Consider the following 16,884-nt stretch of genomic DNA (forward strand, 5'->3'; position numbering starts at 1 on the left):
CACCTCTGGTGAAAACAATCGCCGCCTCTCACAGCGTGGTCTCAACCATCAACATTATTGGTGTACGCTGACCTTTAGGACAATTCTATTCATTTATCTATCCAGTTATTGATTGGGTTTCTTGTTCATATGATTATCAGATCAGCTTCTCGTGTCTCTGCTGTGTAGCCATGAAGCCTGGGACCTGTAGTTCTACCCAAGCATCGCACCTTCCGGAAACTGCATTGGATGGATGTATTGTTGCTCTGTATTCCTAATACCACCAGCAGATGGCACCATTGCTCCACGTTCCTCACGGGTCCAGCAGGTGGCAGTGCGGGCACTTTTCACTTCGAGCCCATGACGTCAGTCCTGATACACTGAGCTGGTCTGACACTCCGCTCCACTCTGCAAGTTTCCTGTGCTGGAGCAGGAATGAAAAGGGGGGAGAGGAGTATGTTTTGAGAGAGGGGGGAGCCTACAGGTTGGGCCGCAGGGGGCAGAAGACTAGACTACTGCAGAAAGATGGAGAAGAGCACAATGTACCCCCGGCTGGCACTGCTGCTCCTGGTCGCCCCCCTGTGCTTCCCCCTGGAGACTGAGACTCCCACAGGTCAGTCACTGGTTGCAGTCCCTCCCCTGCTGCTGCTCTTACACTCCCCCCTTCCCCATATTCTGCACCTTGCCCCTCTTCCCTGTGTGCTGGCAGCATTGTTGTGCATTGTTCCTTGCCCTCTGTTGTACCCATGTGTTATGCCCCCTGCCTTCATTGTCACTGCCCCTGTCCTGGGGCACACTTCTATCTCCTCACCTGAGTGCCCCTAGACATGGCCAGTCAGTGATCTGGATCTGGGTGCCATACTAAAGCCATAGGATCACTTCCCAACTCGTAGCCATGGCTCGTCCCACTGATAACAAGCAATATCATCGTGCCTGCTGTGGAACAGATCTGTTCGGACCGATAAAGTTCAATAAGTCACATATAATGGAGACAGGCGGCAGATTCCTGGAGCTGGGGGATCCAGAAGATCAATTCCTGCCATTGTAGACAGCCAGAACACTGTCCTGATCCCAGAAATGTAGCGATCGCTTTCTCTTTGTATTTATGTCTATGTTTGGTTTTCTGTTTATGTTCTTTATTTTTCAGTAGATTGTAATAACTCATTGTCTCTCGTTATACTTGCTCTTTTCCTATGACTCTACGGATTAATTTCTGTAGGTGGAATCTTGGTTGCCAGCCTTGCGCCATTTCTCCTGGCCAAACAGGACCTGTGCCACTTCCAAGCCCCTACTCAGCTGAGACCCCTCTTAATCTATAGATCTTTATGTCATTTCCACCTGTTAAAAGAAGACTGTTCATATGCCAGTCAGTGCCAGTTCCTTTATGTCAGGCACACCCTTTAAATATCAGTAATATGACATAGTATCTGTGGAATTGTTCCAGCTTTCTTATTTTATTCTTTCGTGGTATAGTGGTCCCATTTAGTACTATACCCATTACGCTCTGTTCTGTGCTTCTCCCTGTTTGTGCTATGTACAGACAATAACTTTGTGTACATCATTCTCCCCCATATACAGCACCACCCACATCCAATTTATCTGTTATCATCTCCTTTGACTGTAAAAACTTCCCTTCACCCACTTCCACTCCACTTGCCTAATTCTCGTCTTCACGCTTCCCCTCCTCCATACCTTTATTTCCATAATCCCTTTCCTCTTTGCTGTTTATGGTATAACATACCTCCCTTTGATGTGTTTTTTTCTTATTTTGCGAGGTGGATAGAGGAGGGGGATATGTGCTGCGCTTGTATACTGGAGCCCCCCCCTCCGACGACCTTTAAAGTTTGGCTTAATGATGGAAGGGCTTCAGAATGTTCATTAATTAGTTGCTAACATGTTAATAATTTATAGAAGTTGTTTTTGCTGATACAAGGAAAAATGTCAGTGCTAGAATCTGAGAATCTGTAGGGACAGATAAAGGAGAATTTTGTGAGCTTTTAATATATTCCAAGGCAAGGAGCGTCATAAGAGGCAGTTACATAATGAGATAGGAGGGAGTATAAGGAGCAGTTACATTTGGGGTGTAGAAGTGTGAAATATCTGGCAAAGAGGAGTCATAGTAAACTCTTCATGTATATTTTTATATAGGAACCTGTTGCTGTTCTCAGTAGTGTATGGCAGGGCATATTCCCTTATTCGAGGGTACCCCGGAGTGCGAGGCTGGGAAGAAGACCCACGCATTGCACTTCTGGTCATTAGGGACTGAACGCCTGATTGACAGAGAAGACATGTCTGCAGAAAAACGTGTCATGTGCCACCGAGACCTGGTGAATGGCGGGAAGGGCTCCCAGGAGGGAGGGCATACCCAACAAGCTATGGCATCCTCTAGTTTATATTCTACCTGAATAGAAGAAACTAGGACTATATGTGTCCTTTTATTGGCCTTCTAAAAATCAGACTTTTGTGAGGACTGACATCTATGAAATAGATGGCATGTAAGAAGAAGGGTAGTAAAGTGTTTCACCCAGAATGGATATACAAGGGGATGGGGGCTATTGTGGAACCCTTCCATTGAGGCTCTGTTGTTTTGTGTGAGCATGAACATCAACAAAGGAGCTTTTCTTATGATAAGATCTTCAGATGAGCTGAGCTCAACACTGAATGACTTGTTCCAGCAGTGAAATAGTCAATTGTGACTCTGGACCTTCATGTTTAGACTCCTCTTTTTTTGCTGGTGATTAACCTCACTTCCTAAAGAGATGAAAGCCCCTTTTCTTTATATGGCTACCTTATGACTGCCTGGTCCCCTCCATCAGTGTCCTCACTATGACAGGCCAGAGGTCCCTGGTCTGGTATTGTGGTGTATGTGTTCTTACATGTGTGCCCGCTGCACCACAGGAGCACGGACAATGCAGGTGGCTGTATCGATCAGTGACCCATAAATGCACTAATGATTCCCCACTGTGAGTATGCAACTGCACTGGGGCATTGTGCTGGCTTCACTTTGGCCAAATCATCAATAGAACGGAATCTCTATTTGGGTTGAATTGTGGTTTTATTCTTTTGTGCTACTTACAAATGCAGCTGCTACAGTGTATAGTATATTGTATGCATTGTATAATGATTCTAGCACTGAGATGTTACAAGGGTCACATTGATGCCACAAACCTGCATTCAACAGATAGGTTACGTAGAGACATTGATGTCCTAGCAGTATACTCCTATATCCTAGCCTGCTGGTCACTGTATTCTTGCAATTATCACTTCAGTATAATCCTGGTAAAGTAGGATTAATGTGTTTAGCTACGCTCTAGAAGTTTTTTGCACTGTGCCTAAATTCCTTACACCAAGCCTTCTCAAAGGATCAGGCCGGTTTCATGATCATGAGGTTAATGTGGGAGATTACACAAAATTCCTGTCTCCCTGCACATACTTTACTCTATTGTGGAGCCCCTATTAACATCTCACTACAACTTGTCCAAACAGGCACAGGGGGTCTGAAAGATTGCTACAGCCTGAATAGAAGGAAGCAAAAGTGCAGGCTAATAGTGGAGAAGATAATCAGGCAGGGGGTCATTGGAGAATAATGTGCCTGGGGCAATAGGGATAGGAGAGAGAAGGAGCTGGAGGTGGATGATAGGTGGTTGCAATGGAGAAGGTGCCGGAGGTGGATGATAGAAGGTTGCACTGAAGAAGGTTCTGGAGGTGGATGATAGGAGACTGCACTGGAGAAGGTGCTGGAGATGAATGATAGGAGGCTTCACTGGAGAAGATGCTGGAGATGAATGATAGGAGGCTTCACTGGAGAAGGTGCTGGAGATGAATGATAGGAGGCTGCACTGGAGAAGGTGCTGAAGGCAGATGATAAGTGACTGCACTGGAGATGGATGATAGGCTGCACTGGAGAAGGTGCTGGAGATAGATGATAGGAGGCTGCACTGGAGAAGGTGCTGGAGGTGGATGATAGGAGGTTGCTCTGGAGAAGGTGCTGGAGATGGATGATAGGAGGTTGCGCTGGAGAAGGTGCTGGAGGTGAATGATAGGAGGCTGCACTGGAGAAGGTGCTGGAGGCGGATGATAGGAGGCTGCACTGAAGAAGGGATTGCATCTGGATGATAGGAGGCTGCGCTGGAAAAGGTGCTGGAGATAGATGACAGGAGACTGCACTGGAGAAGGTGCTGGAGGTGGATGATAAGCTGCACTGGAGAAGGTGCTGGAGGTGAATGATTGGAGGTTGCCCTGGAGAAAATGCTGTAGGTGGATGATAGGAGGCTGCACTGGAGAACATGCTTGAGGTGGATGATAGAAGGCTACACTGGAGAATGTAATGGAGGTGGATGATAGGAGGTTGCACTGGAAAAGGTACTGGAGGTGGATGATATGATGCACTGGAGAAAGAGCTGGAGGTGGATGATAGGAGGCTGCACTGGAGAAGGTGTTGTGGAGGTGGATGATAGGAGGCTGCACTGGAGAAGGTGTTGTGGAGGTGGATGATAGGAGGTTGCGCTGGAGGAGGTGCTGGAGGTGGATGATAGGAGGTTGCGCTGGAGAAGGTGCAGGAGGTGGATAATAGGAGGTTGCGCTGGAGAAGGTGCTGAATGTGGATGATAGGAGGTTGCGCTGGAGGAGGTGCTGGAGGTGGATGATAGGAGGTTGCGCTGGAGAAGGTGCTGAATGTGGATGATAGGAGGTTGCGCTGGAGGAGGTGCTGGAGGTGGATGATAGGAGGTTGCGCTGGAGGAGGTGCTGGAGGTGGATGATAGGAGGTTGCGCTGGAGGAGGTGCTGGAGGTGGATGATAGGAGGTTGCGCTGGAGGAGGTGCTGGAGGTGGATGATAGGAGGTTGCGCTGGAGAAGGTGCAGGAGGTGGATGATAGGAGGTTTCGCTGGGGAAGGTGCTGGAGGTGGATGGTTGGTGGCTGCACTGGAGATACTGCTGGAGGTGGTTGATAGGAGGCTGCACTGATAACACAGGTTGGAAGAGATTTGCCATGAATGCTTAGGGGACATCAAAACTAAAGAATATTTGTTGCTCTGCTGTAAAATACAATCTTTTGTTCCCTGTGAGCCAAGGCTGGACAGAACCCAGGAGCCAATGCATCTGGAAATGTGCTGCTGGCCCCTACCATTAAGTGCTGTTTCTTTTGATGTTTCTTTTAGTTCTTTTTGACTTGCTGCTATAATAGTCTGATTGGCTTCGGAAGAGATTTACAGTAATTTGTCTGTCCCTGCGGTAAGCAGCCACTTCAGGCTGGAGAAAAGCTGACTGTACGTCCATCTCTGATCTCCACGTTATCTCATCCAGTTATGAGGATCTCAATAAACATTTTTATCTAGCAGCTCCTCTTGTACCGCCGTGTAATTTAGTCAGTGCTCCTTTCATAGTATACAGAGAATAATAACATTCATGACCAGTGGAGCTGACGAGTGCAGCTTCGTAGAAAATTCCTGCTTAAAACCGTAGCCAGGCAAGACAGCAGTTTCTCAAAAATCTTGTGCGCAGGCCACACTTGAATTAGCCATGCTTTTCTTTTTACAGTGTTAGATTATGCATTATGAGAAATTATCTGTAGTGCTGTCACACACCACAACACCTCATTATTCTGTACCCCCCACCTCCGCAATCTGTGTCATCACAAACGAGTGGAAAAGAAAAGGTTAATGTTGTCTGCAATCAGAGATCCCGCTGACTCTTCAGCTACATGGACCAGACGCTTCAGGAAACAATAGGGACCCAGTTAATCCCAAAGACTGCAGCTTTTTAAAATCCCCCTATTGTGGGAAATGGGGCAGCGTGTGTGTGCTCCAGGTTTAAGGGGCGGTAATAGCATCTCATTAGGATCCAAATTCATTATCTTGTGACAGATAAAGAAGAAGCATTAAGGACGTTAAACCTAAATCATTTCAACAACACATTTTTGCTTCATTTCATTGTTCGCATTACAGAAATTAAATTCTCAATTCATTAATCGGCTGCTGCATGTTAATTGGGAATAAGGACCTTGATTCGTCAATATTTTGCACTAAGCTAATCAAAATGGTGCACAGTATTTAATGAATTTTATTTTTGTGTTGTTTTGTCTTATTTGGACTTTCTTTCAGTAACATAGTGCAAACCCTTTCAATAAGCTTTGAGATGTTGCATGGTATCAATATACTACAAAAAAACAATAATTAGGCAGACTTTGAGAAAAAAACAGGGACATTTCAGTAAGTTTCAAATAAAGAATGATTAAAACATCTAATGAAAACCATGGACACATTACCTAGCAAAAAATAGATGAGGACTGAACAAACTAGTGCAAAATGTCAGCAAAGCCAAAATGAATTTGGCACAAACAAAAAAATGCCTAAAACGCAAACTAAACTAGTATCACTTGCATTTCGTCTTTCTCCTTGTATGTTCCAAGTTTCTACTAAGATCAACGAAATCTCTGCTTTACAGAAATGTACTTTGGTCTTGATTCATCATCCTTTTTCATCTTTTCTGAGTACTTTTCTGTATAGCAGAGAATTAGTTGACCTTAGTAGGAGCTTGGTACATACAAGAAGAAAGGCGAAATGCAAGTGATATTAGTCTATGTATGGCAGATTAGGTGTATGGTTCTTTGTTTGCTACATGTTATGGTGGTGAAAACTGAGGTTTCACCTGTGGCAGATCTTCATCTTGTTTTCGAGGATGATGTAGGCATCTTATGCTCCATCCCTCTTCTGATGAGCTTTACTGATAATCTTATGACAAAGAAACTTACAAACTGACTTATGACTCCTTAGTTCTATCGAATACAGAGGGTTACAATGTAGTTTTTTAACCTGTCCAAACATATTAATTTCCTTCAGATGAGCGCTTATCTCACTATTGTAATAGTGTGCACAGTGTGTAATAGTGAGCTGTAGCTGGATTTTTATGGGGAATCGGGTACAATTAAAATAGTAATTTCTTAGCAGATAAAATCTCTGTTAATGGAAAGGAAGACATTGAACACATTCTCTTTTTCCCCATAACATAAAGGAATATGATATCAATTTCTGATAGTTGCAAGTTCAACTTCTGCCGCCTGCAACGATCAACACAATGGTGCTCCCATGAGCGCTGCATCCCATTCATTGTGTGAAGTGTAATATTAGAGGGATTTCATGAATGGCGATTCTGTGACAATGTTGGAATCACTACTATTATGAGCAGGAACAATTTGATGATAACATTCATTAACGTGGAAAGTCTAGGAAAGCAAGTAACCCGTTACTTTTACCTTTGAATAACATGTCCTAGGTTTAGAAGCAAGCACTGACAGATATATAAAGTGATTATCTCATCAACAACACATATCACCAATCCACAGATAAATGTATGATTAGTAGGGTCATATCCCTGGATCCCCACCAGTCAAGAGATGGCAAGCACAAAGTACTATGTGACTGGAGGTGTAGTGCTTATCATTGTTCCCAAAGCTAGAAGTGAATAGCACTACTCCAAATGTTGTTGATTAGATAACCTCATTACGTACAGTACATCCTGTCCTTAAGGTGGCCTCACACAGTAGACCTCAATCACCATCTAATATATATGACATTTTCACCATATGCTGAGGGAAAGGAGGATTTTTTTTCAAAGAAAATGAGACCCATTGGCAACACATTCACACTTGACCAAACAGAGTATACATATGGAGCGCTCCCAGACACAGGGCCACAGGTTACTCGGTACCGGTCCTCTCTATCTCAGTTCTGGGGTTGTCACGGTGGCGGGACCCGGTCCGTGACCCTGCTAAGGGGCGTCCAATGAAAGAGTTAATGGTAGTTTGTCAAGGCTTCGAGACGCCACCTGTGGTGTTCGGTCAGGGCGACCGACGCTGCTTCGGGGTCCGCTGGGGTGATGGAATGGCAGCTAGATGGTATACCTTCCCACAGGTGAAGTGTATCCCCAGGGCTTCCCAGTAGTGTAGGAGGCACAGTTAATAACGAGGACACAGGGTTGCAGTCTCTTTACCTCTTTACTGGTGACTTCAGGATCCTCAATCCGGAGCACTGTTAACAGGGCTGTCTGAGACCGGCCGGTCCGAAGGCACATCCAGAGTTCCCTTTGCAGGTGGAAATCAGTGCCTACCAACTAGCGCCTGTGTGTTGCAGTCCTTCCCTGCTGAGCATTCGGGATAGTCCTCACAACTGTCGTTTCTATTCTGATGTTCTGCTTCGTCCCCCAGTTTGTTATGGCTAGGATGCACCTGTTTGACGGGAAGGCTCGGAGCTATTCTGGGACCCTAGAGACGCCCCTCTCCACGCTTGCCCCCTATGTCTTCTTAGGTGATGTATGTTAGACAGCCAACCTATAATCAACTGTCCTGCCTCTGTTTGAAGTAATGCTTGGAGTCAGTTACTTCCTCGGCGTTCTGGCCACCGGCTACGTGCCTCAGTAGGATGTTGCCGATCTCGGGGCACGACTCCTACTGGATATCTCCTTTTTGCTTTGATCTCGTTTCTCACTTCTCCACAATATACTTCGCTTCATGTCCTTTCTTTAGATACCGCCGCAAGGTAGTGCAGGCGCGGTTCTGTAATGATCTGTCCTTGTTGCTAAGTCACTGCCAGGTTCCCACGCCTGACAGGGACCCCTCTGAATCTTCCCCGCAACACCCCCTGCCATGGGATGTTGCCTGGACAAAACCCAGCCAGCTTCTGACTAACTTCCTATCCAACCCCCAGTTTTAACAAAGTGTGAGGAGTGGCCTAGTAAATAGTGCCTTTTGCTCCCCCTGGTGGCCGGAGTGTGAAATGTAGTGTGTGACTGTGATACCTGGTCAGGTGAACTCCTTTAGTGCCATCAGACGTACCATCACTCCCCTTAGTGGCAGAGCGACGTCTCTGGGGCGCTGCACATATGCATAGGGAGTTTGTTAGGGATAGTTGTCAGATGAACGAGCCACCAATAACTGTTCCTAAAACTTAGTATCCCTTATCCAATAATGTACAGAGAGAGAGAGATTGGAATTGATGCTCTTTGTGATGTTTGTTATAATTATCTAGCCTAGCAAATTAGTAAACTAACAACATTTTGTGTGTATAGTAGACCGCTGTGCTCTGCTTTACGGCCGGCGCTGACAGTCAGTGCAGGGAAGGTGACGGCGGGGGACGTGACAGACATCGGAATGTGAGTATGTATTGTTTTTTTTTTTTTTACTTTCACAATGGTAACCAGGGTAAATATTGGGTTACTAAGCGCGGCCCTGCGCTTAGTAACCCGATATTTACCCTGGTTACAAGTGAACACATTGTTGGATTGGCGTCACACACGCCGATCCAACGATGACAGCGGGTGATCAGCGACCAAAAAAAGGTCCTGATCTTTCCCCAGTGACCAACGATCTCCCAGCAGGGGCCTGATCATTGGTCGCTGTCACACATAACGAGATCGTTAGCGGGATCGTTGCTACGTCACAAAAAGCGTGACGTTGCAACGATATCGTTAACGAAATCGTTATGTGTGAAGATACCTTTAGTGTGTGGAAGTACGTAGCGACCGAAAACATGGGATCTACTCTTGGTGTTTGCTTTTCTAGTCACCATAGCTACCTGGTAAATGTGTCGTTTTGACCCCAACCTGAAATCATGACGTCTAAAGTTAATGCTGTAATATTAGCTAAAGGGTGGACATATCATTGGTGCAACCTGTGCCGCCCACAGGGACCCAAGAGGTAAGGGGCCCATTTATACCTCCAAAGCAGGTGCAATATTGCATTTTTAGGAGCTCTTGGGCTTCAAAGGGCAAATATATTGTTCTTACACACAGGCCCTTTTCTGTCTGTCTGCCTGCCAGTGAGTAGCTATGTTCAGGAACTCTTAGGCCTCATTCATATGTCATTTTATCCACGTATATGTTGAATCAGTGTTTTTCACAGATAGACTATGTACCCATGATAGTTCATGGGGCTAGTTACATGTCCATGTTTATTAGCGGACAGAGTGTCCGTAAAATATCATAGAGACATTTCCGCTTTTGCTCCTAGTTACGGATCAAAATTACTCATACAAGTCTTTAGGACAGCCACCTGTATGCAATCCGTGTTCTGTTCATTTTTAACATTGTGATGGGTAGCAGAAGCCTTGCAATTTTTCCTGATTGTGCTCTTTTGGTCTTGTCTGTTTTTAATGTCACTCAGTCACACATAGGTTCAGGCCTCTCCACCTTTCAGGTCCTTCTAGCAGTTGGCCCCATTATCTGAACCCCTCCCCTCTCCTCCATTTTCCTCCATTTCACAGGGCAGGAACTTTCTTGATAAAATCTGTGGCTATAGCATGCGGAGAGTAATCTGGTTTCAGGTTTATGTGCCTATTCAATATATGTAAGTAAGACACGTTTTATCTTTTTTTTTGTGCCTGATAATTTAGTTACCGTAAATATGGGGAAACAAGAAAATGAAAAAACTGCTTTAATAGTGACATCAGGGACTATGAAGTAACTAGCTAAAATCAAAATGGAAGTCCACTACAGCTGTCATTTAAGAGCAGAAAGGGGGAATAGTAATAATAATTACAATAAGGGGAAGGTTGATAAGGCTGTGAGCCCTCGCGGGCAGGGTCCTCTCTCCTCCTGTACTTGTGTGTGCCTTGTTTTACTCATGTTTATTGCACTTGTCTATATTTGCCCCACTCACATGTAAAGCGCCATGAAATAAATGGCGCTATAAAAATGTATAATAATAAGAGATCCGGTTGAGGAGATCCGAGAGCACTTCCAGATCTAGTGTTGCTCTTACAGAACTTGCGGGACTAGAGTGCATTGGAATAAAACTTTATTTTCCCATTCATTCTGCTACTATGTATCCTATTTGTGGGGCAGCATAAAGTAGTGAAAGAGAGAGGCTGATTGCAATGTTTTGTCTCCTATATGTCCCATTTTGAAGAACCTTATGCTTTTATCATTTGCAGCATTTGTGAGGAGAGAGTGCTCTAAACACAACCGCAAATATGCAGCAATTTGCAGTACAGGTGAATGGGGTTTTAAAAACCCCTTATTCATACTTTGCTGAAAGAATCCACACAAACATTAAAGCATGCTGTTTTATATCTGCAGTGTGTTCATTCTTGGGTGGATTTTCACTCTATGCAATGATTTGTCATGGAGTCTGGACAACAAGCCACGCCCATCCATCCCAGAGGAGAAGAAGAACAACTGGGTCACAGTAGCTGGAGCAACTATTCAAATAGTGATATGAATGAATGATACATTATACAAAGTGAATTTAATTTGGCAGTTACCTTTAAGCCCAGGGGAAGGGCAATCCGTAGCCATTGTTCCCTGGAGGTTTCCCCCACAGGGGTTTTTTCCTCTCCTAACTGGTGGCGGATGTCTCTTCGTGAGCCTGAGATTCTGTTATAATCAACGTAACGATGATTTGAGAGTTGGTGTGTCCTCGAAGCTGGCAAAAAAGTTCGGTAATGGGGGATTCTTGCATTGCGGGGAACCCCTTTAGTGGATGGTTACGGGTTGTTGGTGGTCTGGTGAGACTTGGGTGATACCCGACGAGGCAAGTCGGGGTCACATTATTATGGGATCCGGAGGGCCACCCGATGTTGGAGGTTGGGTACGCAGTACCGATGGGTGGGTACCCAATGATGGAAGTCGGGTACAGGTTAACGGTGTGGAGGCAACCTCTTCCCTCAATTTGTGGTGCTTCCGAGCCTGGGGGGGAAAAACACAGCTGAAAGTAAGGCTGGGAGGGAAGAGGCAATGCCGATGGGACAATCACCAGACCAGGATCGGGTTAGCTTTAAGGGCCCCACCAAGTGTCTTTATTATCCAAAAGAGTACTGGTGTGGCTTGGTTATTCAAGGGAAAAGGGGGGAAGGTCATGATGAATCGACTTTGCCAAGGTCATACTCTTACAGAACTTGCGGGACATAAGTGCATTGGAATAAACCTTTATTTTCCCATTCATTCTGCTACTATGCATCCTATTTGTGGGGCATCATACAGTAGTGAAAGAGAGAGGCTGATTGCAATGTTTTGTCTCCTATGTGTCCCATTTTGAAGAACCTTATGCTTTTATCATTTACAGTGCTTGTGAGGAGGGAGTGCTCTAAACACAACCGCAAATATGTTAACCCTTCATTCAAACGTGGCTGAAAGAATCCACACAAACATTAAAGCATGCTGTTTTAAATCTGCAGTGTGTTCTTTCTTGGGTGGATTTTCACCCTATGCAATGATTTGTCATGGAGTAGCGTGAAATCCACAGCTGTATCCGCAACAAAATCTGAAAGTAACTTATGCAAATTGTGTTGCAGATTTATTGCAAATTTGTAGTGAATTTATGACCAAACCTGCAGCAAAATTTAATATCTGAACTAATTGGCAAAGCCATCAAGCATGGGCAGGGCGAGCCCATAGCTCACTTATACCAAGGACTTCACAGCGTGTGCACAGCAGTCACAGGACTCCTTCCTCATGAGCACTACAAATGGTTAATCACAAGGGTCAATACAAGTTTATGGATCCCTGAAAAACAGGTGGAGCACTCTGATGGCATCTGTTTGCTGTCCGTGTTTAACATTGCGAAGTATAGGAGAAGCTTTGTCATTTATTTCTTTATCCATACTGGAAAAATACTGATGACCACACTGATGGTACAAACGAACACACTGATGGTACAAACGAACACACTGATGGTACAAACGGACACACTGATGGTACAAACAAACACACTGATGGTACAAACGGACACACTGATGGTACAAACAAACACACTGATGGTACAAACGGACACACTGATGGTACAAACGAACACACTGATGGTACAAACGGACACACTGATGGTACAAACAGACACACTGATGGTACCAACGAACACACTGATGGTACAAATGGACACACTGATGGTACCAACGAACACACTGATGGTACAAATGGACACACTGATGGTACCAACGAACACACTGATGGTACCAACGAACACACTGATGGTACAAACGAACACACTGATGGTACAAACGGACACACTGATGGTACAAACGAACACACTGATGGTACAAATGGACACACTGATAGAAAACACTGATGACACACTGATGGTCAAGACGGAAACACAGATCACATACTGATGACACAAGTTTGATACACTGATGGAAAACTTTGGTGACACAAGTATGACACACTGATTGACACACTGAAGGCAAAGATGGACACACAGATGACACATTGATGAGACACTGATGACACAAGGATGACACACAGATGGAAAACACTGATGGCATCAGTACCAGTTTTTCACATGCATGACTTATACGGATATGTGAATGAGGTCTTATGCTGTGCTCAGTGGAGGACAACATGTAGGTAGCTTATGTTCCCTCCAGAAAATTTTTCAATTGAATTCCTTTCATTATGTTGGAGTTTTTGCATCAGCATTCCACAATGTTTTCTCCATTCATGTACATTGTTGCTTGTAAAAAGTATTACAATTCTTTTGGTTTTGGTTCATTCAGACAGTGTCTTAGCTCCATTATCAGACATGTAACCTTAATTGTAATTGTTTCATTTGCATTTAAAGGGCATTTGTCACCAGATTTGACCTACAGTATTTAAACTATTACCGTAATATGAGCATACAGGTAATAGACTGCAGAAAACAGTCCTACCTGTGTGTCTCATACCAGATGCCTTGTTGCTCATAGATCATCTTTTATCACTTTATATAAATGACCTCTTCCAGGCTCTGGGGGGGATGGGGCCTGCAGAGAACTCTGCCTCCAGAGCTTGTTTTACATGAAAGAGAGTTACCAGTGACACAAGTACCTAACACAGAAGAGGAGAAATAAAATTTGTGTTCTTGCAGACACAATTTTTGCTTCTCTTTCAGCTGTGCTGTATTGCAACAACACTGCAAACCTGTTTGCGGTGAGATGGAAGCTGAGAGGAACCTGCAAATGTGCCTATGAGATCAGGAGAGCAGAGAGCAGCCATCACACATCACACTGGTAACACTGAAAATAACCACTACACATCACATTGGTAGCACTGGTAACCATTACACATCACACTGGTAAACACTGATAACCATTACACATCACATTGGTAGCACTGGTAACCATTACACATCACACCAGTAACACTGGTAACCATTACACATCACACCGGTAACACTGATAACCATTACACATCACATTGGTAGCACTGGTAACCATTACACATCACACTGGTAACACTGATAACCATTACACATCACATTGGTAGCACTGGTAACCATTACACATCACACCAGTAACACTGGTAACCATTACACATCACACCGGTAACACTGATAACCATTACACATCACATTGGTAGCACTGGTAACCATTACACATCACACTAGTAACACTGGTAACCATTACACATCACACCGGTAGCACTGGTAACCATTACACATCACACCGGTAACACCGATAACCATTACACATCACACCGGTAACACTGATAACCATTACACATCACACCGGTAACACTGATAACCATTACACATCACACCGGTAACACTTATAACCATTACACATCACACCGGTAACACTGATAACCATTACACATCACACCGGTAACACTTATAACCATTACACATCACACCGGTAACACTTATAACCATTACACATCACACCGGTAACACTGATAACCATTACACATCACACCGGTAACACTGATAACCATTACACATCACACCGGTAACACTGATAACCATTACACATCACACCGGTAACACCGATAACCATTACACATCACACCGGTAACACCGATAACCATTACACATCACACCGGTAACACTGATAACCATTACACATCACACCGGTAACACTGATAACCATTACACATCACACCGGTAACACTGATAACCATTATACATCACACTGGTAACACTGGTAACCATTACACATCACACCGGTAACACTGATAACCATTACACATCACATTGGTAACACTGATAACCATTACACATCACACTGGTAACACTGATAACCATTACACATCACACCGGTAACACTGATAACCATTACACATCACACCGGTAACACTGATAACCATTATACATCACACCGGTAACACTGATAACCATTACACATCACACTGGTAGCACTGGTAACCATTACACATCACACCGGTAACACTGATAACCATTACACATCACACCGGTAACACTGGTAACCATTATACATCACACCGGTAACACTGATAACATTACACATCACACTGGTAGCACTGGTAACCATTACACATCACACCGGTAACACTGATAACCATTACACATCACACCGGTAACACTGATAACCATTACACATCACACTGTTAACACTGATAACCATTACACATCACACCGTTAACACTGATAACCATTACACATCACACTGGTAACACTGATAACCATTACACATCACACCGGTAACACTGATAACCATTACACATCACACCGGTAACACTGATAACCATTACACATCACACCGGTAACACTGATAACCATTACACATCACACTGGTAACACTGGTAACCATTACACATCACACCGGTAACACTGATAACCATTACACATCACACCGGTAACACTGATAACCATTACACATCACACCGGTAACACTGATAACCATTACACATCACACTGTTAACACTGATAACCATTACACATCACACCGTTAACACTGATAACCATTACACATCACACTGGTAACACTGATAACCATTACACATCACACCGGTAACACTGATAACCATTACACATCACACCGGTAACACTGATAACCATTACACATCACACCGGTAACACTGATAACCATTACACATCACACTGGTAGCACTGGTAACCATTACACATCACACCGGTAACACTGATAACCATTACACATCACACCGGTAACACTGATAACCATTATACATCACACCGGTAACACTGATAACATTACACATCACACTGGTAGCACTGGTAACCATTACACATCACACCGGTAACACTGATAACCATTACACATCACACCGGTAACACTGATAACCATTACACATCACACTGTTAACACTGATAACCATTACACATCACACCGTTAACACTGATAACCATTACACATCACACTGTTAACACTGATAACCATTACACATCACACCGGCAACACTGATAACCATTACACATCACACCGGTAACACTGATAACCATTACACATCACACCGGTAACACTGATAACCATTACACATCACACTGGTAACACTGGTAACCATTACACATCACACCGGTAACACTGATAACCATTACACATCACACCGGTAACACTGATAACCATTACACATCACACCGATAACACTGATAACCATTACACATCACACCGGTAACACTGATAACCATTACACATCACACCGGTAACACTGATAACCATTACACATCACACCGGTAACACCGATAACCATTACACATCACACCGGTAACACCGATAACCATTACACATCACACCGGTAACACTGATAACCATTACACATCACACCGGTAACACTGATAACCATTACACATCACACCGGTAACACTGATAACCATTACACATCACACCGGTAACACCGATAACCATTACACATCACACCGGTAACACTGATAACCATTACACATCACACCGGTAACACTGATAACCATTACACATCACACCGGTGACACTTATAACCATTATACATCACACTGGTAACACTGGTAACCATTACACATCACACCGGTAACACTGATAACCATTACACATCACACCGGTAACACCGATAACCATTACACATCACACCGGTAACACTGATAACCATTACACATCACACCGGTAACACTGATAACCATTACACATCACACCGGTAACACTTATAACCATTATACATCACACTGGTAACACTGGTAACCATTACACATCACACCGGTAACACTGATAACC

At 44.1% G+C, this 16,884-nt stretch overlaps 1 protein-coding gene across 4 annotated transcripts in view; it reads left to right on the top strand.

Annotated features, from left to right (window-relative positions):
- The first annotated feature begins 353 nt into the window (after window positions 1-353).
- The window catches only part of PTPRU (protein tyrosine phosphatase receptor type U), a 309,484-nt gene continuing 292,953 nt past the window's right edge, over window positions 354-16,884 (top strand). For 2 of the 4 annotated variants that reach the window (XM_069756793.1, XM_069756794.1), the window contains exon 1: window positions 354-592. In XM_069756793.1, coding sequence (XP_069612894.1) covers window positions 505-592 — 88 coding nt within the window. In that variant the 5' untranslated portion in view covers window positions 354-504. The remainder of the gene's footprint in view (window positions 593-16,884) is intronic. The other 2 variants (XM_069756795.1, XM_069756796.1) reach the window with 1 other exon arrangement.

Source organism: Ranitomeya imitator, chromosome 3 (genome assembly GCF_032444005.1).
Source record: "Ranitomeya imitator isolate aRanImi1 chromosome 3, aRanImi1.pri, whole genome shotgun sequence".
NCBI lineage: Eukaryota > Metazoa > Chordata > Amphibia > Anura > Dendrobatidae > Ranitomeya > Ranitomeya imitator.